Genomic DNA, 26,290 nt, shown 5'->3' on the forward strand with positions numbered 1-26,290 from the left:
GTACTTTAATAGTTTTTGTTGTATTATCTGATTTGGTTTTAGTGCTGATCACAACCCATTAAGCTGACTTCATGACCCACTAACGGATTGTGACTTCAAGTTTGAAAGCCATTTATACACAATTCTGGCCACAGTGGGACAAACATTCTTACCCATTGGTCTGGGCCACAGAGATAGAAAGACTTGCTAAAAGTTGCAAAGTTCTAATTCAATTCTACAATTTTCCGTCATAGACATTGCCTGTTCTAGTATCTCAAACCAACTGAGCACTTGCTTTTGCTTTGTTTTGTGACTGATGTCTGGGCAAATCAGCTCATTTTCAGCTAAACAAATGGTTTTGTTGGTTTTGAAAATCTGAGAGAAGGAACCAGGAATGGGAAAAGGGCCCAACTACAGTGAATGCTCCTACTTTTTCCCCCTAAGGTCAGGACAGCCAGAGAGAGCCCACTGTTGGGTGGTCTTCCCATATAAGACAGGCCATATTCCTACTTAATGGATTATGTTTACAGCAATTTTTTTTTTTGAGTAGAGACTTATAGTAACCAGACATTAATTAAACGACCTCTGATTTAAAGATAATCAAAAGGTGCAATAATTTACCTCCTCAAACATTTCCAACCTTCCTTTAATGCAATTAAAGCCATAGCCAAGAGCAAAGAGCATGAAAAGTAGCAAGAGGGTTGGCTCCCTGGATAATTTATACCATTTTTATACATAACTTCTCACTCTCAGGCGGAAATGGAGAACTGTCTGGTCCCACACATTTGAAGTGAATGGTTCCCATGAGAATACTATAAATTAACACACAATGAAATTGGATCTAAATTATTAACGGGAGGTATTTCTGAATAAGCAGGAGATACCATCTATCTGTTATCACCTCTGTTATTTATCTATTTTTGTTCTCCTACTTCTAGGATGGCCCTGAAGCCGGGCAGACTGTGAAGGTGAGTGCTTATTACGTGCATACAAATTAATAAGGGGCAATTATGAGAACTAATAAAAATCACACTGAGCCATTTGCAGCACTTTGCTGATTCATTATGTTATCTTTGAGGTCAGAGAGACCCTCAGTGTTAGAGCCATAAATCCTGACATTATAAACTATGCCAAGCAATATGTTTCCCATTAGTTTACAAGACATTTACCTTTTGTAGTAAAATTATTCTTGTGTAAATGCTAAAACAGAAGCTAAATCAAGAAGTCCTAAAACAGAAACTGAAGTCAAAAGGATTCAAGTGAGGTAGTATCTCAGAAACAGCATGTGAGCCCTGTGTGGACTGGCGGGTCCCATTTGAAGCTGAGATTATCTTTGACAGGCCTTCTGGTTCTTCACACAGCCTCCTCATTCTCGAGCGACAGGCTAAGCGAGTTGTTCTCCACATGCTGGCTCTTTTCTCCTTCTCTCCTTCTCTCCACCCACACACCTATACTTTTCCTCCCTTTGTACTTAATACTAAAGTTCTAACCTGATGGAGTCAGTGGAGCTCGAAGATGGGTTTTTAAGTGTGCTAAAAGAGGAAAGGAGGATTTATTAGGATACTCTCTACTTTTCTAGTAAAGTAAAATAAAAGAATAAAACTTTGGCTGATGCTGAGGCTGCGTTTCAGCCCCCTTCATACAAATGCAAATTCCTCTGCAGTTAGGTCCTATGCCCAAATCACAGAAATGGCTATTTTTTTCAGTGCTAGAAATCAGAGGGAAGTTGAACTGAGGTGCTAATGTTATACTTTGCAAAATAAGGTTTTATCACTGCGAGACTGGCTATGAACAGACAAGGTAATGCTTGGCACAAAACAGTACCAAAAAAACAGTCTCTCTTTGGTATTAGTTCGCATATGGCTTTACTGTTTAACATAGCTACTGTGGGACTTTTAAAAGTACTTTGGGAAGTCCTCCTAAGGAGCAAATGTTTTATAGGGATTGCCACCAAATTCCTTACGATAAAAAGGCTCTGTCCTCCTGATTGCTCCAAACACATGATGTAACAGTGACAGAGGGGACTCGCCTCTTTCTTCCACCCCACTGTCCACCTCCCATGCCAGGCTTCTAAATATGTAGACACCAAAAAGAGTATGAGTAGCTTCTTTTTGAAATTCATTCATCCTTCCTTCTTTTCTTTTTACTTTTCTTTTCTTTTTTCTTTTCTTTTCTTTTCTTTTCTTTTCTTTTCTTTTCTTTTCTTTTCTTTTCTTTTTAAGAGAGAGAGCATGAGCAGGGGAGGGGCAGAGGGAGAGGGAGAGAGAGAATCTTAAACAATTTCCATGCCCACTGCAGAGCCTGATATAGGGCTTGGTCTCACAGACTGTGAGATAATGACATGAACCAAAATCAAAAGTCAGAAGCTTAACCAACTGAGCCACCCAGGCGTCCCCTGAAATTGTTTCATGAATTACAAAGCACAAAGTTTAAATCTGGTTGCTAGTTTTTTTAAAAAAAACTCAGTATGTAATTGTCAATCCTGACAACACCAGATTTAGGTACTGAACGCACCTTCTGATGGAATTCGTTCAAATATGGAAGTATGTCTGTAGGAACACAGCTAATAACAGGGGAGCATGTACAAACTAGATCAAATGAAATGCACAGATTGATAATAGGTACATATTAAACACATTTATAGCTTATATGTATATATAGGTAATATAATCTCACAATTTCATTTTGGTTCTGAATGAAGGATTAAATTTATGTTCTATATAAGCAGGCGTTGAATAGAGACAATAAGTAGATAAGTGATTTCCAGCAGCTGATGAAAGGAGGGCATGGGGAATGACAGCTAAGGGGTAAGGGTTTCTTTTTTAGGGTGATGAAAATGTGGAATTAGATAGTGCTGATGTTCATGCTGCATTATGAATATTCTAAAACCTACTGAAATGTATATTTTAACATGGAAAATGTTATGGTATTTGAATTGTATCTCAATTAAGAATAGTAATAAAACACAGTAAAAAAAAAAAAATCACCAAACACCAAGTCTAGCAGAACTGCACACCCTGGCTAAGGACTCTCTGATTCTAACAGTGACTACTTTTTTGGTGTCCCCAGTTATCCAACCAAAAATGTTCACGGTTTTGTCAGCCTCATTGGTGAGGATGATGGAGTAATTCTTGGCCTATAGGACTTATATATGAATTGTTGAATGTGATTATTATCACCATCACCATTGTTACTTAGTATAAGTTAATATTTTTTAACAATTCTATATTTTTTAATCAGTAGATTGTATTGCTTTGGACATCTTTCAGCTATTTCCAGCCTAATCACAGAATTCCCCCAATTCTGTGAATTTGGGGGAGGGGCTGCATCTTAAATCCTTTGTAGATGATAAAATGGCTAAAAGAGAACAACCATGCACATGCATATGAAAACCTATGTGTATGACACATAGGTGTATGTGAGTGTGTGTATGCAAAGTTGTGAAAACTGTCCTTTTAGGCCAATTTTGCATATGTGATGTTGTCCAATCTATGGTTTTTCAAGTGCAATCCTTATACTACCTGCATAAAAATTAATTTTGGTGTTAGTTAAACCAAAAAGAAGTGGACTCTTAGTTCTTATGCTAAATCAATTGATTTAGAATCTTTGTGGTTTGGGCTTGGGAATCTTCATTGTGAGCCAGCCCATAATATGAGTCTTTTCAGAGTGTGGCTGTTTCTCAGTCTTGTTATTTTATGCTGATAAAATAGCTGGTAATGGCCGCATACCCCTGCCGTGTGGAAACCAGCCATATAAAAGCCAGCCCCTCCAGGGAGCAAGGCAGCACCTTCAATATTCAGCTGTCTGGTTCTGAAAACTGCAGTTCAAGACTGAGCATTTCATGTTTTGAAATTCACACAGTTGTGCGTTTCAGGGTAGCATTTGACAGCCTGCCGCGGAAAGCGCAGTGACTGTTGGCTTCGTCTTTGCCTGTGTGTCTGACTCTTGGTATTCTGCCCAATGTCTGGGTTCGAAACCATTTGTGTCTCATGCCGGGTGGTAATAACAATAAGCCCAGTAATGATCTCTTCCCCTGAAGCAACTGTTGTTATTGTTAGTGAAGGTGTACCACTGAGCTAGACACTTGAACGTGGTGCCACTTTAGGGCTTTTTGTTTGTTTGTTTCAGGGGCTTTAAATTCTGCTTTGCAAAGAACAAGGGTGGACTTGCTTACTCAGTAAGTGATTCATAGCAGGAAGGGGAAATATGGAAGTAAAAAGTGACCTCTTACATTTCAGTTGATTATTCAGTCTCCTTTTGAATTTAAAAGTAGTAGAGTGCTGCTATTTACCCAGTGATCATTGCAATGATTTGAATGTCCTGCAGTCTTGAGAAACAACCTCTTTTTTTCTGGTTTTAGGCATGTATTGCAATATACATATACATGTATATACATATCACTGTATATACATATACATGTATATACATATCACTGTATATACATACACATGTATATACAGGTACAGCCATATGTTGCTGTATTGTTAGTCTTTTCTGACCCCCATCACCCATCTGAAGTGGCTCTGCTCAATAAAGCCTTTATTCCCTATCTTGTTGCCTTATTTGATTTCCTTCAAGGCATTCTTCACTGTTTTTTTGATTTGTGTGGTTATTTTTGTTTCTGTACCTATGTTTCCTTAGTCCCTCAAGAATGTAAGCTTTTTTTGAGGACTTGCATTTTGTCACTGTCTACGATGGCTCTTTTGGGTGGTATGGGGAAAAGAATGGGGAAGATAATGGGTCTTTGCTTGAGAGAGCAAATCTACTCGTAAGTTTCTAATGTGAATGAACATGAAGCAGCAGATGATATGTACTTGTATTTCAGTGTGTAGTCAGGGGTCTGTCTGAGTTTCCTGGGATTTTTGTCAAGAATCTCCTATATCTCAGGCATCACTGACAAAGACCAGAATTTCCACTCATCAGGTTGCCAAACCATATTCCAAAATGTAATTTCAACTAGCCAAATCATTAAAGGCAGTGTTCAGTCTTTTAAAAGGGATGCTCCATAGTAAGTTTAATGTGAGCTATCTTTTAGAGAAATTAATATGTGCATCTTTGGGTGGGAGGGTGTTTTAGGTATATTAAAGAGAGAAATTTATGGCAGGCAGGCAATCTGGAATCTCATAAGAACTATTTATAGAATGTGCTTGTTTATCCTTTTTTGTGGTTATGGAATTGAATCCCCTACTTAGTTCATTTTATAATATTAAGGCAGTGGGAAGTATCTTAATAACTATTGATATATTAGCAATTACTTTTCAGATTGCTTAAGAAAGAACAAGAAAAGGAATTCTTTGGAAAAGTGTGATTTAAAAATTAAAATAAAGATAAAAACAACTGTTCCATTCACTGAAGGGTCTCTATGGTCCTAGAAGAGATTTTCCACGTAGAGATTTGGTAATCATTTCAATTCATGAACATAGAGGATATTGTAGCTCTTCATGAAGTTCAGTAGTTAATGCACTTTGGCGTCAATCAGAGGTTCCATGGGAATATTAGGTCTATTATTTTACTGTATGACTTGGGCAGGACTCTTAGCATCTCTGAACGTCTTCGTCTTCACTTTTCTTTCTTTTTTTAAAAAATTTAAATTTTTAAAAAAATTTTTTAGAGAGAGACAGAGACAGAGCATGAGCAGGGGAGGGGCAGAGAGAGAGGGAAACACAGAATTTGAAGCAGGCTCCAGGCTCTGAGCTGTCAGCACTGAGCCTGACATAGGGCTCAAACTTGTGAACTGCGAGATCATGGCCAGAGCCAAAGTCAGACGCTCAACCAACTGAGCCACCCAGGTGCCCCCCCTTTTTAAAAATTTTCTAAAAATTATTTTTATTTCATCTTCAGTTTTAAAATGGAGGGAACCCTATCTATTGTGTTGAGTGATGATGAGGAGAAACCAACATGAATAGAGAGCCTAGCCCACTATCCCTGGGACCTTGTTCATGTTTCTTAATATTAATCTTACCCTCAGTTTCTTATGTTTCTTTTGTAACATAGGCAAAGGCTGGGCTTTAGGAGAATATACTTGGCATTGAGATTGTGGCCCTGATGAGTTCACAGTTATACACTGAATTGTCACTGTTGACTTTTGCCATTTTGCTTAAACTCTTGAGAAAGCTTTCTTCTGGTAAGAGGACTTGTGCTGTTTGAATACTGACTTTGAATTTATTACAAAAGTGACCAGTTGAACATTCAGAAATCTGCCTTAATAATTGGGGGGAAAAATCTCTACCCTGATATATTTTTTTATCCGCTGCTCTACTCCTATGGTAATGGGTAAGTCATGGTTCTAAACTGACAGTATACTTCACAGTTACTTGAAATAGGTTTTCACAAAATACAAACCTGCCTGCCCCCTATGCTGATTCAGTAGGTCTGGTGTGGGACCCAGGACTCTGCATTTTAACAAACACTAGGTGATTCCCATGCACACCTTAATCCAGTGCACAACTTAGCAAAGAAGTGATGAGAAGATATGGAGGACTTTCAACAGAGCTCCTTGCTTTCAACCCAAATCAATTCCTAAAATTTGGTGTGCACCGAATGGAGATACTGACATTTTGAGAGTAAAAATGATTTTTCTTGACTGTTATTTATTATTTTCATAATGAAAGAAATTTCACAAGAGTTGTAATTTGCCAGAAACTTTTATCCTTTGCTTAAAGCCATGACAGAAAGTGCCTTGCCTATGTTTATGCCTAATGCCTGCATTTACTGCCTGAAAAATTAGTATTTTAAGGATGTGGTAGATTTTCTCTTGTGGAATTGGCTTACAATTTATATCTCTTTTCTCAGAATGAATCCCATTTGCCTGAATTTGGTAAATCAAAAACAATTTCAGTGCTCAGGTCGGGATGAGTTTGTTACCCTTCTGGGGACTTGGGGACAAAACTTCTGGTCTCTGGGTCTGTCGGCAGGAGAAGGGACCATGAGTCTGCCTGTCTCCTATGGGAAAGTTCCTCTCTTCTACTAAGCCTCAAGCCTTCTTCTAAGTAGGTATCAAATCATTGTGCATGTGTGTGTGTGTGTGTGTGTGTGTGTGTGTGTGTGTTTCGAAATGATCGATTTTGATTTGCATGATGTCTTGAAAAAACACTGAAAGAGAATTTAACCAGGCGTTAATTAACCAGGTGTTTTCTGGTTACTATGTGTTTTTTATTTTCTCTGTCCTTTCACTGTCACAGGCAACTTTGGTGGATGGGTTGAGGGATTCTGGAAATGGAGTGAGGATAGAGGGAAAATGGCATCAGCATTCCAACATACTGATGGAGAGACAGATGACCTGGTTTCAGTCCCAGAGCTGTCACCTACCAGGTGTATGACCCAGCAAAAGTTAACCTTTCCTAGCCCCACCATCCATTTATAAATTGATAACACGAGGGCCTCAGTGATACCCTTCCTCCTAGAGGTGTTGCAAAGACTAAATGGCTTAATGCATGTAAGTGTTTTCAAAACAGTACTTGGCATGCAATACATCTGAATAAATGTTTGCTCTAGATTTATAATTTTCACTGAGTCCTCATAACCCTCCAAAGTAGGCAGTGATATTTTACACGTGAGGAAACTGAGGTTTATAGAGGTAGAGTAACAAATCACACCATACACAACTGACAGGTAGTAGAGCAAAGATTCAAACCCAGGCCTGTCTGAGAGCCCCTCTCCATTATATCATGCAGCCAGCTGTTCCTAAAAGCACCTTGCACCCAATAAGCACAGGGGAAGATGCACAAGGAGAGGTTTTGTAAATATATTTTCACCCATAACACAAATTAATCTGCATTATTTTTCTCTGCTTAGAATAATATTAGTTTCTCCCTAAAAATACCCACAGGATTCTCTCTGTTTAACTTTATTATACAGGTAAAGGTCAACTAAACTAAATGCTGTTTTATTACTGTATGCCAGTTTATAGCAGAATTATATGTTTTAGGTGTTTAATTTTTCATTAGTGCTACCAAACAAATTTCTTTAGTAATTGGAGGCCCTGACATAAGCAAAGTGGATATTTGGCTGTTAAATTTATTTTGGGATACGTAGCACAGAAATGCGGCAGATACATTCTTAATGTCAATGTTTTATAGATTTCAGTAGACTGTCTTTTACACCTGATGTTCAGTTTGGGGGTTTTATTTAATCACTGTCAAGTGAAATATCCTGTGAAAAGCAAAGTGCTCTGTAGACCCTAAAATGCTACATAAATGTAAGGTGTCATTATTCAGAGTCACTTTCTTAACTCTGTTGATGCAGTAAGGGCTGTCACTCACTGTTGTCATTTTAGTGTGGAATAGTAGGTGCTCAGTAAGTAATCACTGAAGGAATTTCTCTCTTGGTATTTTGCTCTGTATGTTTCTAGCCTGGGAAATAATGTGTATAATTCTCTAATTCCATTTAACTAGATCATTGTAGGTTTAAAGTTTTCAACCTGCGGCATCTAAATAATTAGCTTGGCCAACATTTGAACAAACAAACAAACAAAAATCAAGGGGGGGGGGAATGAGAGAAAAGGCAAAATAAACTCAGACTAATCATGTGATGAGGATTCAGTTTTGATGAAATGTAAATGTTCATGTCAGTCTCAGTAGATGAGCCATTTGTCATAAACCACACCACACACCTTAAATGTAGACTGAGGGGTGAATGTCCATTAAATAATGTGTGGTTTGGTTGAAACTGGACATTGTAGCTGAATCAGATACAGATGATATTACAAACTTCTATTTCAGGAATTATTAACAGCAGAAATAACAAAATACAGAGGCAGATTACTTATAGGCTATGTATCTTAACTGTAAAAATGCAGATGGGTAATATTGCTTAGAGATATGGACACAAAGAGGGTTGGGATTCCCTTATGTGGAAACATTAAGGAGAAGGAGTGCACCGTGGGGTGTCACGGGTACCCAGTAGCCTTCAACTCCATAGATCTTTTTTATTTTTAAGATGGGTAATGTGTACCCATTTGTTCATCACATTATTTATAGTTTGTAATATCACTGATATTTTAAATGTATTTTCAAAAGAAATATACAGCTTTGTCTATACTTTTTATTTCACAGGGGTCCCACTGAAAGGTTTTCCATCAATAAATGACTATTATAATTCATTCTTATTCCTTTATTATCTTTAGCAAATAACTGATTCTCACACCTATGTTCAATTCTCTGATAGTGGGGCCCATAATATAGATTTCTGAAAAGCCCACAGCTGATTTTGATGTTGCCCAGATTTAGGAACAGCTGTTTTCATATATTTCTTTTTTTTTAAGTTTTTTTTTTAATTTATTATTTTGAGAGAGAGAGAGAGAGCGTGCATGCACAAGCATGAGAGAGGGAGAGAGAGGATCCCAAGCAGTCTCTGCGCTGTCAGCATGGAGCCTAATGTGGGGCTCAAACTCACAAATTGCGAGATCATAACCTGAGCCAAAATCGAGAGTTGGACACTGAACCAACTGAGCCACCAGGCACCCCTTAACATATTTCTATAAATACATTTTGATTCTTGGTCAAAGTGGCCTAGGCTTGATTCTTGCTGCCATATCCATCCTAAATCATTCAGTCCCTTGAAGGGGCTCCTCTTTGCCTTTTATGCTGAAACCATCAATAAATTAATTCTTAAGATACAAAAGCAGCTGGAATAGTAAGGATTTGATGACTAAGTCTGGGTCAAATGGAAACCAGGTTAATGAATAATGGACATGGCAGCCTGCAGAGCTCCAGAAATGGAAGAATTAGAATAATGACCTTCCTAATGACATTCAAGTGAAAAATTCTGGGTTGGTGAGAATCTGTAATGGCCCTTGGGCTAAACACAGTGAGAATTTCTGTCCCCTCCCTCAGTATGAATTATGTTAGTGCTGGGAAAGGATAATTTTGAAATCTTCACATGCCGCGAGGCATCAGTACTACACCTGCGGTCTCCTACAGGATTCCCTTTCTAGAGAGGCTATTCATCTACCAAGATCAGGAAAATTGAGGTGTACATCTCTGGAAGCCTCCTGAGTCATATCAATCCCAAACCTCAGGGGGAAAAGACAAAACTGATGGTCTGGAATCCCTCTGGGCTCATTCTACATACAGATGATACTTTGGGGTGCTGGTAACGAAAACTCCCCTTTCTTTCCCTGGTAGCTTATTCTCTTAAATAAGCCTCTCTTGTTCCTGATGTTACATGAAAAGTCAACATGAAGTTGTTTAGGTTGTTGATCTTGCCCAAAGTGGTTTAGAAGAATAAACATTGTTGAATGAACAATGTGAACTCACCAAATACTCTTTTACTTCATGGTGAAATCCATTTATCCTAATGTTCACATCCAAATATCCCACCATAGGGTCTATATATCAGTACTTGTTACCTGAAAAATGTTTTCTTACCGTGCTTTGTATACCAGGACTGTGATAAACAACCCAGCAGGGCCTTTTATTTGTTTCAATTCATCTGTTGGTTGTAAATGGTAGAAATTCCTAGACGTAATCAGGTTCTAGCTGTATAATTTTGACAAAATGATTCATCCATGGAAGGAGTAAATATGATTCCAAGCTCAGCTCTGCCATCAGATGACCAGAGATGACAGTCACCCTCGAGGAAGAAACTCAGAGCCTGGATAACTCAGAGAATCCCAGAAGGGCAAATGACCTTGGAAGGCACGTGGAATCATCACCTGTTGTACAAATGATCCCTGTCAGTAGCCTTTAAATTGGTCTGTCATCTTCCTCTCTCTCTCTGGAAACCCAGTGCACACTGAGGGAAACACTTCTAGTTTTATACAGCTCCAATCTGTGGTTGACAATGAGCATCTCCTCTCTACCAAAGGTATCCTGTTCCTAACTCCCAAGGAGTGAGCATTCTGTCTGCTCATGTTTTATTATCTAACATTTTGTTGTTATTCTAATTTATTCTTCCAGTGCCTACTATGTTCCAGGTATTGTCACAGGCCCTGGCAGACAAAGAAGAGTGAGGCATAGTCCCTATCTTTAAGGGCAGTCTCTGAAATAAGTGCTAGAGTAGAAGAAGACTGAGAGGTTGTGGGAATTTTGTAGTGCCTATGAATCCCTCTCCCAAGAAGGGTTTATTGAGCACCTGCTATACTTAGGTGCTGCCAGGCACTGGGGTGCCATGGAAGAACAAGCAGCCAAGGAACAGCCCTCACCCTACTTGTCCGACTTCCTCTACACCCAATGAATGCATAAAATAATTGCAAGCTTTGAGCAGTATTAAAAAGGCGGTACCATGGTGCTGTGAAAGGAAGAACATGGAGGGAGGAAAGGCGGTGGAGTGGCCAGCAAAGTTCTCCTGGAGAGGTAAACTGAGACCTGAGAAATGATAAGGGTCTATATGGATGGAGAGCTGTGGAAGAAAGAGCATTCTGGGCAGAAGAGACAGAAGTGATGAGCTTGGGATGTTCTAGGAGATGATTGAAGTCCTTGGGGGGCAGGAATTTGGGGGCAGAGAGAAGTGAACAAGAAAGCAGTTATGCCAGGCCTTGTACACCCTGGTAAGGGGTTTTAATTCAATTTTTAATGTGTTCAGTGTTTGGATTATATTCCAAGGGCAGAGGGTATTTCATGTGTGCCACATGTGGTGGGTCACCTTAATTAATTTGGCTTTTAAGTTTCTAAGTCCAGTTTTCCAGAACTTGAATAATTTTGTCTCATATCTATCTTGAGCACTATGGTTGTCTTCCTGGCTTGTTTTCTTTATTCCTCCATTATTTAGCAGTTAAGAAGTCAGGGTGTGTTTTAATCCATCTAAATATTGGATTCACATCTAGCTACAGGTGTGAACCCTGTTTGGTGTAATTCAGGAGCCAGCAAACTTTATCGTACATGTCCAGAGAGTAAGCATTTTAGGCTTTCGGGGCCAGGTGTCACAGTACCCTTGCCTTTGCAGCATGAAAGCCGCCAAAGAAAATATGTAAATAAATTTGCACAAATAAATATGGCTGTATTCCAATAAAACTTTATTAAGAAAAACAGGCCATGGGCCAGATTTGTTCCAAAGGCTGTAGTTTCCTCATCCCTGCCCTAAGCCATTTCTCTCTGCCAACTTATGAGTTTAGTTAACCCTGACCTAAGCCACCTAAGGATTCCATTCGCTTTAGGGATGGTTGTTCCCAGCCTCATGGAGAACTTGTATCCATCGTCTGTGGGTAGGGATATGAATAAGGAAGCAGTAACCCTGACAGTTGCAACAACTATCTTAGGATTCATGGGTGAGTCTGCTATAGAGTGAAGCAGATACTAAGCGTGTAGTGGCAGAGACAGAAGTCGGACCCTGGGTGACATTACCAGGTTGCTGAATTAACCAGTCCTGAAGTCTGCACCACCTCCAGACTTTTTGGTTAGCTGATCCATTAAAGTTGAAGTTCCTGCTACCTCCAGTGGAAAACATCCTCAACTAGATCATCTGCTCTAAAGTATTCAGTTATTGTTACTCCTTAATATGCTTAACTGGCAGTTTGCATTAAGTGCTTCTGCATATCTGCAATACTCATCACATGCCAATGGGAATCCTTGAGTGAAAGTTTGAGAATCAATGGCCCTAGAAAAGCTTAACTTCCAACAGGCTCCCTTTGGTGCATGACCACAAGGTAATTCCATTAACTTTAATGATGGTCGTGCTGTACAAAATGGGTCCTGTTAGTCTATTCTTCCCCTTATTTTTTAACATTAAATCTTATCCTGCAGCTAATTCTTCAGGGTAAGATATGTTCACCGATGCCATTCATTTCTTGGCCTTTATTAATATATGCAAGACTCTCTTAGGGAGGGAGTTGGGTACATTAAAAATGAATCCACTGCCCCATTTGTCGACTGTGAGAAAACCCAAGTCAGGGACATCAATGGATTATTATTGATTGTTGTAAGATCCAATAAAATCATAAATATGGCTCAAACAATTACTGTGGCCACATTAGCAAATTATCAAATCTATAACTTTCCTTGGGGCCTGGCCTCAGAGACTTAAATAAAGTGCCAGAGGGAACAAAGTTGTATTTTAGGAATGTGACAGACCAGGGCCAGGATAGAGAAATTTATGATTTAATTTGCTGTGCAATCTAATTGAGAATAACTGTTGGATTTCTAAAAAGCGAACTTTGATTAGGTTAGGCTAGGCACCAGAAATAAACTGGAAATATGGGTCAGTTTATACTTTTCTGAGCGTCTGTCACAAGGGGGAAAGGAAAGTGTTCATTGTGGGGAATGACTTTCCTGGGTGACCTTCTACCCTGCCTTCTGTGTTCTTATTTCCTGTGTTCAAATAATTGCATTATACCTGAGACTAGCTGGCTCTTCCCAGAAACGTGCTTTTTACGCTTTTCACCAAGTGTCAATTTCCCCCCATTTAGAAATAAATCAATTCAGAATGAAATTACCCAGAGCATTCATTTTTCACCATCTAGTAAATGAGCCTCTCTCAAAAACAGGAGGTCCTCCCTTTTTTGGTTCAGGCTTAATAACATCCTCTTCTTACACAGAAGTAGTGCAGAACTGTTGTCCCTGCCTTCTCCCGGCTTGTCATCTTTGGTGGGCTACTAGGCAGGATTTGCCCTGTAACATGTATATTGGCATGTTCATGGATTCCTTTGCATATTTTCTGAAGATCTAATGGGATTTGGACTGCCCGGTTTAAATTTCTAATCCACAGCAGGTTAGGAGGGAGCAGCCTGTAGCACCCTATCATCTGTTAGCCACTGTAATCATCCATCTGAAGCCCTGGGCTCTGCCTCATGCTGATGACAGGCACACCAGTGGCTAGGTTTTCAGGAATGGATTGGCTCATCTTGCAGCTCACTTCAGGAAAATAGAAAAGCAATTTGCACAAAGATAAAGGAGATTTCATAGTGATCTGGGTAGAGCTGGCTAACGGATTTCTACCGGCAGTCAGCAAAAGCTCGAAAACCCAGCTGAGAAATGATAAATTACTGCTAACTGTCCTAATTATCCCTTGACACTCCGTGTTGAAACCTGACTAAATTTTGCTGAAACTTACAAATAGGAAAGAAATTTAAGGTTTAATAAATTACCCATAATAGAAATGCTGAGAGAGAGGGAGGGAGAGAGAGAGACAAAAAGAGAGAGAGAGGGAGCAAGCATGATGCCTATAGCAGAGGGCCCGTATTGATCACCCAATGGTTTCTTGAGCCTTAGCAAGAGAAGGTGGGGGAAATGTGTTGAATAAATTGTAATTTTAATTACAAACCTAATTGATTATATTCAGCACACTCATCAGGTTAAGGAAGACGAGGAGTCAACTCCCAAGGTCATTACATTAATAAGGCACAGTAAGCATGTAATTGGCGTTGAGTTGTGAACATCACATTCTTCTCTGTAAACAGCATAATCAACGTACTATTTTTGAAGGGTCGCACACTAACTTTGTTTCTTTATATTTTGGTACAATCATCTTGTACTAACCCATCTTTCATGTTTTATAGTTTCAGCTTTACCTTCATCCATTGTATAAATCCACATAAAGTCCTTCCAGTGATGGCTAGCTTACTTTTTACCAGCTATCTTATTCCATTTTTAGATGACTTCAGTTAGAAAAATGTATTTTTCCTTTTTCATTTTTTTCTCTTCCTCTTCCTCCTCCACCTTATCTTTTCCTGTGAACCAGCAGTCACAAGACTGGAATCTTTGTTCTTTTCCTTTTCTCTTTGGAGTCTGGGCAGTCTGGTTTAATTCTGTATTTCCTCTCCTTCTCAAAAACCGTATAGGAGTTGGAAGATGTGCTCTTGTCCTTCAACAGAATCATCATTGCCTTTAACTGTGTACATGACCTGGTTTTTACTCCTTTGCCACACTTGTCCCCACATCTGGGTGTTCTCTGTTGATTGTTCTATTTTAAACATGTTGCTGAGAATCACACAGAGGCCTCCAGAGGGCACAGGAGCAAGAGTTTTATGCAGTTCTTGGGACATAGTAGGCTCTCACTGTTTGTTGAACATGAGGATGGTATAGAGCCTCCGGCCTGGGTGTCCGTGCTGCAGATGAAGATTGTCAAAAATTAAATGGTTAGAAAAATCTTGTTGACAGAGACACAGCTGGATGGTGGGTTTTGCTGGTGCCTTTTCATATTTTGAAGACCATGGAATCTGGTCAATGATACGGGATCCTGTGATGTCAGTACCCTCAAGACCAACTGGGAGGTGAATTGATAGAGATGCTCTTTGTTCTCTCGGTGGACAAATGCTAGCACTGGAATGAAATCTGAGCTAATATTCTTAATTAAGCAGTGATCTGTGGGGGCTCTTTCCACACCAAGGGTGTTTTCCAGAGACTGACTGTTCTCATGTCTAATCCTCACCAAGCTTTCATGCTAATTATTTTCCCTCAAGCAGGCATATAAAAATCACCCAGAATGCTTTGACTCTTTGGGGTGACAATTAGAAGCATAATTTAGTGAAAGGCAGCTAACTCATTAAATTCTGGGACTTGGAAGGATCATGGAATCTTTGAAGTCTGAAAGCTATAGACTTTTTCTATGGAAAAACTCAGGTATATGCACAAAATATTGAGTTTGCTTTCAGGGGTCTGCTGGCCCCATGACACCTGTGTGGATTGCTCCCCTGGTCTTACCTGAATTGCTGTCTTCCATCTATATTCAGTGGCAGTTAGTATTACTAGTGTAGGTGGATGGGGTAAATCATGAGGCAGGTCACAATGAGCTATGTTCTCCCCATTTGAGAGATTTACCTTATAAAATAGGTCTCTCACTCAGAAGAAGTATTTGGTCTGAGGATTCAAAGACTGGCTCCATCTACTCTTAGTTGTATGGTGTTAGGCAAGTAGTTTAATCCTCTATGCCTTTGTTTCCTTGTCTGTGAAATTGGAATAAGAGCACTCCCTCTTGCATAGGACATTTATGAGTATCACATAAAGCCACAACTTGGGAAACTCTCCACACAGTGCCTGGCACACTGTATTTTTTATTTGCCAGTGATTTGTTGAGACCCGACTGTTTGCCCACCTCTGTTCTAGCTTCTGTGATGACAGCAAAGAATGAGGCAGATGTGTAGTCCCTACCGTCAAAGAGAGCATCTTCTCTCATCTTAATCTCCATCACCCTTGCGTCAAGCAGAGCAGATGGGAATATCAAGAGAGACACCCGTTAAAAAGGAGTTGAAGTGGATTCCAGTTTACTTCCAGCCACTTGTGTCATCCTGTTAATAGGCCCAGAATTCTTATTAATGGAAGCACACTGGTCTCTCAAACGGAACCGAATTGCAGAGCTAGTTCTTTCATGCTGCAGGCAGTGAGGTCTACCAGGTGTCCTTGAGGGGGAAGGGGAGCAGGTGTGTCACCTCCAGACACACAAGATGTCTGCAAAGCATGTGCCCCTGAAACAGGTGTTTGTTCCTTTAAGAAGCAGAATGTTATTCATCCTGTGCATCACGGATTCTTTAATAAATGGACAGTAAAGTGATTGAGAAAATGTTTCCTCCATAGCTCAGCCAAGATAGATCCTTATTCTGATGTTAAATTTGCATAAACAGGAAGTGAGGATTTCTTCAACTTCTAAGGACCAGGCATGACCTTAAAACTAGGCTGGACATTCATAGGAATTCATTCCATTCAACTGTTAAATTTTACTTCCCTCTTCAAAAGACTAAGTTTGACTTTAAGATAGATTTAAGAAACATAGAAGTTGAGATTTGAGAGTTAGAAAGCTTAGACTTCAGGGAGTTAAATCTCAAGTTAAGTTTAAGAGAGTGAAATTGGAAGTTTACCTAGAATGGAGTTTGAAGTTTTCAATGCGATGAGGGTTTGTTCTGTTTTTACGATTTCTCAGTACCCCTCTAGATTTCCTTTGTAGCTTCCTCTTGCAGCTGCTGGTGCCAGGTATCCTGGATATGACTGTCAGAAGGAGGAGCGGAGCTGAGGACATTCAGAGCTTAGACGCACCCCCAGCTTCCACAGGGGTGGGGAGCGTTCCCCAGCAAAGTGGGGGATGGATGGTGGTGCTGCTTCCCCCAGGGGGGTGGGGCCCTGCTGCCCTCCGGTCCCACCTGCCGAGGTCCCCGCTGCCACCTCCATAGACTGACCTCAGAGAACATTCGTTATGTAGACACTCTGCCATCTGTCGTGCTGCAAAGGCTTCCAGACTAGAACAGAAACAGGTGTGATGTCAAAGTAACTTAGTGAAGAAACAAGTTGAAAGGGGAACTCAGAAATAGCCTGCCATGTTGTAAGCTCTCCTCCATGCCTCCCTAGTGGCTGGCTCCTTGTAAGGCTGGGAAAGCTAGTTTGGGCTCTAGTCTGGTACTGGGTGGCTTTCTGGAGGCACACGTGGGACTGTTGTGTGACTTGCAAGTGGCAACAGGCATCATGGTATGGATCCCTCTGTGGGGCTCATGCTGGCTTGTCACTGGTTTGCAGTGGTAGTGCCCTCCTGAACCTGTTCTTTCTGAGGCATTCCATTGCCAGAGCTGTGAGAAGGATTTGTTGTTCTTGTCAGATGAAGCATGGAATTTTTTTTTTTCCTTTTGAACTCCAGGGAAGAATGAATTCTCTGGTTGCAATGGTGTTAGTGGCACTTCTTTTGTGATGATGTGCTAAGGCTACTCTAGTTGGGTTTTGTTTTGTTTTGCTGACAGTGGATTGTTGGTATTACTGAGAGAAGTGTATGTGCTTTCACTAAAACAATTGATGGTTACCTCATCTTTCAATAACTGTAATGAGCATCTATTTGTATTAATATTAATAATTTATATATTTTTTATTAGTTTAAAGTTATAAAATGCTTCACATCACATGCTTTAAATGATTTGTGTGGGGCGGAATAGCACAGGGCTAAGGCTTTGGAACCAGAATGCTGGGCTTCAAATCCTGGCTCTACTTTTTACCAGGTGTGTGACTTTGGGCAAGTTGTTTAACATCTCTGATCTTAGTTACCTCATCTGTAGAAGGCAGATAATGATAGCACCTGGCTTCATAGAATTGTTGTGATGATCATAAGAGTTAAGGGAAGTATAGGACTTTTATCACAGTGCTAGCATGTGAGACGCCTTAGTAAATGGTAGCTATTATCATTGAATTATTAATATCATCAGTGCTGTTGCTACTATGTTCCCAACAGCCTGTGAAGCAGGTATGCCACCAGGAATTTTATCTTAATTTAAAAGATGAAGTGACTGAGGCTCAGAGGGGAAAAGTGACTTGCTCAGGAACTAGATTCCAGTCAGAGACACAGGTGAACAGAAACTCAGACCCAGGACACCTCATCTACCGAGAAAATGTTGGTAGAGCCCTACTGATGCCCTCATGCTGTGTGATTTCTGCAGTCCCTGTCTCATCAGAGTATGGCTAATAAACTCAACTCCCAGAAACAGCTTTTAAACCAAAACATTTAATTGTCTGTGGCAGAGGAGAATGGAATCTGGAACTTTTCTTTACACAGAGTGTTCTCAACTGGGCAGGTAGACGCCTTTTGAAGACTGGTGTTAGGCATCATAAATTCCCCCATTCTCAGACTGAATAAAACACCTCCCTTAAATTAAAAATGCATTCTAAGGGCTCCTGGGTGACTCCGTCGGTTAAGTGTCTGACTCTTGATTTTGGCTCAGGTCATGTTCTCATAGTTGCATGGATTTGAACCCTGCATCGGGCTCTGTGCTGACCACATGCAGAGCCTGCTTGGGATTCTCTCTCTGCCCCTTCCCTGCTTGTGCTCTCTCTGTCTTTCTCAAAATAAATAAATAAACTTTAGACAAATAAAAATAAAAATGCATTCCGTGCTCACAGTGATATTATTTTAGATTTTTTAACACTGTTTTAATACAGTCCATGTATAACCAGTTTTATCTTTTAAAAAGATCAGTTACCAGCCTTAAAGAATGTATAATGAACTCTAACAAACATTATTTGTTATAGACTTTGTACAGTGTTGTCCTAAGTTCCAGATTTATTTTTTTTTATTTAAAAAAAAATTTTTTTTTTCAACGTTTATTTATTTTTGGGACAGAGAGAGACAGAGCATGAATGGGGGAGGGGCAGAGAGAGAGGGAGACACAGAATCGGAAACAGGCTCCAGGCTCCGAGCCATCAGCCCAGAGCCTGACGCGGGGCTCGAACTCACGGACCGCGAGATCGTGACCTGGCTGAAGTCCGGCGCTTAACCGACTGCGCCACCCAGGCGCCCCATTTTTTTTTTTTTTAATTTTTTTTTCAACGTTTATTTATTTTTGGGACAGAGAGAGACAGAGCATGAACGGGGGAGGGGCAGAGAGAGAGGGAGACACAGAATCGGAACTAAGTTCCAGATTTAGAAGCTCTGTGAGACTTGGTACCTCTGTTCCAGGGATATGCAGTTCTGTAAGAAGGACAAGAAATGTTTGCAGATAACCAAAAAACACAGTGGCATGTTGTAAGGACAAAGCAGTGAGTGCAAAGTGAAAATGAAATACCCTGGATTTAGCTGGCTAAGGAAGTTCCTTGGCTGTAAGAGAACTGTCTTAGAGTAGCTGTTCTGCAAGAAAAAGGGTGGGCCACAAATTACCTGTGTGAAACATTAGAGGCAGAAACCATTAGTAGGGTTACACATAATTGTTTGTTTTTAGTTTTTAGCTAGTTACTATTTCATCAACAGTTGGACTTCTTATGGGTAGAATCATTATATCCAGTGTTTGAAGAAACATACTGTTGGCTGAGTAAAGTTGGTAATTGTGTGGTAGATCGAGTATCATTGCATTCAGATACATTTTCAGTCCTGTTGGGGCCTGGGTCTTTACTGTTGATACTATTGCAAAGTTGTTGTGGTTTCTTCAGAACTTTCTTTCTGTTCTGTGAAAAAGCTGCATGTCAGTATCTGTTACACGATAACATCGGTTTCTGGTGCCTTCTGTACTGCACACAAAACATTATGCAAGACGTTTGGAAGACGAAGAAAATAGGCACAGAGCAGTATATTCTATGTAAAATCTCTAATAAATGTTTAATAAAACTCAAGTGCTTTGGGTTCAGGGATGGAATATTCTTTTTTGCCTTATGTTTTTTTAAAATTTTTAATGTTTATTTATTTTTGAGAGAGATAGAGTACAAGTAGGAGAAGGAGAGGGGGAGAGAGGGAGAGAGAATGTGAAGCAGGCTCCAGGCTCTGAGCCTCAGTACAGAGCCGGACATGGGGCTCAAACTCACAAATGGTGAGATCATGACCTGAGCTGAAGTTGGACGCTTAACCAACTGAGCCACCAGGGGTCCCTTTACCTTATGTTTTGATCATTGACTGCTTGATTCAGTCTCTGGGAATAATGGCTTTGTAACATGTTTCCTGAAAATCTTGATTGGTGTCGGTACACACTTATAAAGAAGCATGAGTGGGGAATAATTTGGTTTTAGTGGAGGCTATATCCATTGATCCAATTGAAATATTCTACAAATTGATTTTAGAATTAGTATTTCTTTAAATTAAGAGTGGCATTTGTATTCCCCTTGGGAAGCTTAATTATGAAAACAATTCTTAAATGTGCAACAACAACAACAAAAAAAACCAGAATGTAAGTCTGTAAGTAGATATATGTCTTATATTTGTGGGGTCTTGATAGCAGGCTAATTCTGTTTAGCCTCAAAGTAACTATGTATAGAAATAAAAATCAGTACTGATTTCTGGAGGGGAGTAGCAGGGAAAAGAGCAGTGAACTCTGGAATTCATCTTCTGTATTCTTATTGCATACTGGCTAGTCCTATGACCTTGTCAAATCTTTCATTTTTCTTTTTCCTCTGATCCCTTTTTCTTCTTTTTGTTTTTTTTTCCCCCTTGCCGTCATCTCCTTTTTCCTGCATATGTTAAAGCTATTTCGGTTGCAAGTGGCAAAAAAAACACAAACTGGATAAAGTAAATGGAGGCTTTATTGAGTCATATAATTAAAGAAGTCATCCAAGTCTAGCTTTAGGTATGGCTTGATCCAGAGACTCAATGCCTTAAGGACCCGTTGTCCCCCATCTCCCACCCTGTGGTATTTCTTTTGCTCTATGTTTCCTGTAAGACAAAGGGACAGGTATTAGCCTCACTGTGGAAATGGCAGTAGTGAGTTGAGCATATTGACTGATTTGTGCATGTAGAGAACAGCACAGAGGTGAGCAGGTTTGGTGTCTATTCATAAAGATACTCAGGAGCCAGTATTTGTTGTCTGAATGTGATTCCAGAAGCATTCAGGCCTCACTAAAGTAAGGAGAAAGAGACAGAGATGAAAAGAAAGATACTTTCTTGAGAACAAGATAGCAGTGGATTAGATGAGGCTGAAGGCTGGGAGACCAATTTATCTATCCACTTGAGATTCCAATAAAAGGCTCCAGCAAGTGAACTGATAAGGAAGTGATAAATATGAGTTCTATACGAGATCCCATTGGCTGAAGGATTGTGGTAGAACCCCACAGGACCTCAGTTTCTGTCAGCATCATTTATGTTCTGGGCCAGATTGGGCCAAACAACACACAGCAAATATTGGGTGAAAAATCTTTCTACCTGAAGAAAGTCTCAGCCCTTTTCCTAAATACCAAAATTTCACTAAGAACCTGTATAATAATGGGTTTTGCCATTTTAAGTTTAAGTTTAAATTCAGAAAGGTTGTGATTTTCTGTTTGCAAGATCACACAATGCATGAAATCTCACTAATACATTCATTTACTTTTTTGCTGAGCACCTGCTGAGCAACTCCCAGCCCACTATTTTGCATGTACTGCTAAATAAAACAGATGTGGTCCCTAACCTCCTGGAGCTGATAGTCTGCCAAAGTCTATATCATCCCCCAAATTTACCTAGAATAGCTCATTTTGATTCTTTAGGTTTGAACCCAGAGAAGGATTATTTCTAGGAAAGACCTCTGGAAATGTAATCAGTAACCGTATTCAGCTCTAAGCTCCTTTTCTCAACACTACTGTATGTTTAAAATTTTTCATAAAAACTTATTTCATGGAATCTTTTGTTCTTGGTTTATGGCCAAAGTTCTATAATGACTATTTTAAAAATGACTTAATAAGGCAGCAGTTTTGCCTCTGTTCTAGTATGCCAATAGATCACTTAGGTGTCATTTGTTAAACCACGTAGGTCAATAAAAATCCTTTCCTTGTTTTTCCCCGAGTGGCCATCGAGCCACATAACACCAGCCTTGTCCTTTGCTCATGTTGCTGTATCTGCCTTTGGCTGACGTGGGTTATTAGTAATTGTTCCTTCACAGACTATTAGCCAAGAGTTATCACTATACGGTAATGGTAAAGGTTCCCAAAGTTCAAATGTTGTAATGAGGGAGCAAAGTTGAGGGGTAAGCAGCTTTTTTTAAGTGGAATAATAACTGGCAAGTGAGAACTGGCTCCCCTTATATGCTCACATATGATTTGAAACACTGACTGCTTGCTTAATATACTTTCTCTGTGTATTTTAAGATTTCACATTTATTCACTTAATAGCTGATTGAAATGAACTAGCGACCTATGAAAACCCACAGGAAATAGAATTAGAAGTCATTCTAACTGAAGCAAACAAGCATTTATGTTGTCCCTCTCTCTTGTAACGCCAAATAGCTCCCTGAGCACAGACAGACAGAGATCTCATTTTGGAGGATTTTTGTCTTCTCTAATGTAAAGATAACACTTGTTCATTGTAGATATTTTGGAAAATATGGAAAAATACAAAGCAGAACACTGACACCATCCATAGTTAAATTGTTTTGGCTTTTTTAAACAACAACAAAATAAGCTTTCATAAAATATGAGGGTTATTATTTGCCACTCATGTTTAAAGGGAAGAAAAAGGACACAAAGATATTCTAAGGTTGTCTTTCCATCCATTTTTCCGACCCTTCTCCTCTGTTGTATTTGTGAAAAGTTAGTTCTCTATCCAGGGAAAACCCTGCCCACGAAAAGAAATCCTCTGCCATCTGTCTCTGGTTTTTTCTCTCTCTGATGTTTGTGGAGAGGAACACGTCACTTCGATATAATGATGTCTGGGAAATTGAACACAATTTGTTAAAAATAAAGCCACGTGAAAATTGAGAGAGGGAGAAAGGTGAGGACAAAAGGTGGAGGTTTTGTGTTCCCCGAGACGGAGTCCCTGTGAAGACACCACACTCACTGCAGATGTGCTTCTGGTTGAACAACTTAGCGACCTCACTCTCTTCTGTTTAGCTATAGATGTTTTACACTATAGAAGCTTCTTTATACTGTATTCTGATATTTCAGACCCCCAAAAAGCCCAGCCCTCAGAGACCTTACTATGCCATCGTGAAGTAGTTATTGGGAATGACTCTTGTCTCCCACAGTCATCTATAAACCCCCTTGTTGATGAAGTAGAAGTTAACCCCAGTATGAAAGAACAGTGTCTTGCTCTATGTAGAACCAAAGCTAAGGCCTTGCTTCTTCTCCTCTCCCAGATGCTGGCAGAGTTTGAGATTCTAGTTCATTTGTGTGGGAAAGTGGCCATTTCAACCCTCTGCAGCTAAACTGGCCTGGCAAGAAGGCTGTCTACTCTATCCTCAAAGATTTCTGGGGAATCACTGTTCACTTGTCTTCCTATAATAACAGCATCTGCTAGTTTGGGGGCAGAAAGGCCTGACCTGTGAGAAAGTTGGCTTTCCCTAAATAGGAGCCACTGGGAGACAGAAAAAGTCACCATTTATCTGTTTTCTCACATTCCCAGATACTTCAGATCCACTCACCTGCCCAGAATCTCCTTAGAGCCTGAGGCTAAAGCCCTGAGGCAAGATGCTCTCCACCCCTGTCACCCCAAACTGCCCCTCAATGGGGGCGATCTTGACAACACTTAGCACATTTGTTCATATTCATCAACCTGAAATTGTGCATGCTGCCAGCACAGGTAGGAGAATATGTTGCAAAGCAGCGCCCCCCCCCCCCCCCCCGCCCCCCGCAAACCACCTGTCTTTTGCTTTTAGGGCTTTGGCCCTGTTCCATCCTGTTCTAGGGCTTCCATGCCTCCCATCCCCCATCTTGAAGTGTCCATTCTCCTCTGGCTTCCTGAACCCTTTTTCCTGCTGCAGATCTTCACTTACCTCCTCAGGGAAGTCTGCCCTCATCTCACAGGTGTTTGCTCCTTATCTCAGTTTGAAACCCTACTGTGTATGTGTGATTATTTGATTAAAATCTGTCTTCTCCAGTTGCCTGTAGCTCAGGAGAATGGGGCCACATGTATCCCCACTGCCTGGATGAGTGTGTGGCACATAGAATTAGTTTAGGAAACACCTTAGTGAGTGAGAGATGTTGTGATTATAACGTTTATATTAGAGTGGGTTTATTTAGAAAAGGACATGTTCACAGTTTCGCTGTATTTAAATGAAGCAACCACAGATCCTATCAGGACATTAGGGATAGAATCAAGAATAGGGAGGTGGGAGAGAAATTCATAAAGCTACTTAAATTTTTAATCCTTTAAAAAGGTAAAGTCAGGTATGTTTTCAAGCTGTTTCTGCATTTTTAACAAATGTAACTTTGGAATATTCAGCAGTGCGGGTGACCTGTGGGATCTCTCTGGTTCTGTATGGGAGGCTACCTGTTAATTTCATATTCTCTTTTCCTTTCAGATTTCCAGGAAGAGTCAGAGCCTCACACCTTTTTACTTGAAAAGCTCATACACATTCCCTATAAACCTCCCAAATGTATAAAATAATTACCCAGGAGACAAAAGAGCAGGGCTCCCACAGTCAGATACTTGTTCAGGAATCTATGTGAAGCATTGTTCTGTCCTGGATCAGATTACAACGTGTTCCCTCTTTCAAAATATATTTCAAGCTACATTATTAAAATGCACCATAAGGCGTCTTTGTGTAGAAAATTGAAAAATAGGACTTTAGATGGGGCAGACTTCTCCAGTACCCCAAGTTTTTTTATTTTCCTTGAAACATTCCTTCACTTTGAAAAATCTAAGTAGGCCATGGAGAGAAATGCCTGATGTGAATTTCTTCTAATAGCCCCAAACTCTTCTTTCAAATTACTGCAACCGCAATTCAGCATTTTTTAGTGCCAGATTGATGGGGGGAAAAAGTGCATATTAAGCTTTCTTTATTAATTAAAGGCAGTGAGGAAAGAGTCATCCTAGCTTAAGTTTATGAAAACAAATAATGCTTGAAAATGAGCTTGCAGTATAAAAGTGGGTGATGTTGTGTGTTAATAGTTTGTGTGTTCGTGTTGGGTATCATTGCCTTGGAAGTGGCAAAACAACTAATTACTGGTGGGCTTCAAGAAAGAGGAAAGTCACAAGATTTTGAATGTGGTTTCAAGTTAGAATTGGGAAACCATTCAAGAAAACTCTCCAGAGAAATGATTCTGCTTTTTTCCCCATGAGACAAGCAAGATGAACTAATAGATCATCCTTGGCTCTAATTCCTAACCTTGTTCACAGCCAACCTCATTTATACCTGGTGAATGATGATCTGGGTCACCAACAGAAGTAGCTGGTATGATGAAAACTTTTACAGAGTTTATATATATATATATATATATATATATATATATATATATATATATGAATTATATTATACTGTCCTATCCAGGGTCCCTTGGACTCTTGAGGGAGTTCCAATCATAGCTATCTGTGTGATATGGCAAAAGGAATGATTCGTTGTATAGTAACCACAGTAGAAGAAAAAATGAGGAGTGTTGAGAAGAAAATGGTCTTTGGAATTTTAATCCTTCTCTATATATTTTGTCTTTCTTGACCATCCTTCTAAAGGTAGAGTTCCCTTGAGTTTTATTTGGACAATTTCTTCCCTCTGAGAACTGCTCAGTTGTCTTAAGGCTGTGGTAATTTTTTTGTCTTCTTTCTTTCTTTGTTTCTGGAAAGAATGATTTTGCCTGAGTTTTCTCAGGAAAGTCAGCCTGATACAGTTTCAGGGTAGACAGTTATAAATTGTTGTGTGCAGGGGCAGGGAAGAGAGAATTTTCTCCTACCCTTTTAGGTTCTGTGTCTGGTACTGAGAATTAAACTGACAAAGGCTGATATACAAAAGGAAGATACTCACATTTTATGTTAATATTTTACACATACACAGAGACTTTCACATATATTGGAAATGAAAACCCAAAGAATTGTTTTAACAGAATGATAAACTGTGGAAATGCAACAAGACAAAGGAAAATGGGGTTTGTGCTGGGAGTGTAAACTGTGGGAAAGTGGCTAAGAATACATACAGGAAACAAATGGAAGATAAGGTTTATTTCCGTGGGTTTGTGTGTGTATATAAATTCAATTTAGCATCAACTTCTCATCTCTGGGGTAAGACTGTTCTTGTCTTCCTGGTGTAGGGAAGGTACCTTTCTCACTGGAAATTTATGTCCTGCTTTTAGGTAAAAGGGAGAAGTGAGAGAGC

At 39.8% G+C, this 26,290-nt stretch overlaps 1 protein-coding gene across 11 annotated transcripts in view; it reads left to right on the top strand.

Annotated features, from left to right (window-relative positions):
* The window catches only part of FHIT (fragile histidine triad diadenosine triphosphatase), a 1,412,849-nt gene that overhangs the window by 1,148,450 nt on the left and 238,109 nt on the right, over positions 1-26,290 (top strand). For all 11 annotated transcript variants that reach the window (XM_086697744.1, XM_086697748.1, XM_086697743.1 and 8 more), the window contains one exon: positions 918-947. In XM_086697744.1, coding sequence (XP_086553870.1) covers positions 918-947 — 30 coding nt within the window. The remainder of the gene's footprint in view (positions 1-917; positions 948-26,290) is intronic.

This window comes from Puma concolor, chromosome A2 (assembly GCF_028749965.1).
Source record: "Puma concolor isolate L17-30 chromosome A2, mPumCon1.1.hap2, whole genome shotgun sequence".
Taxonomy (NCBI): domain Eukaryota; kingdom Metazoa; phylum Chordata; class Mammalia; order Carnivora; family Felidae; genus Puma; species Puma concolor.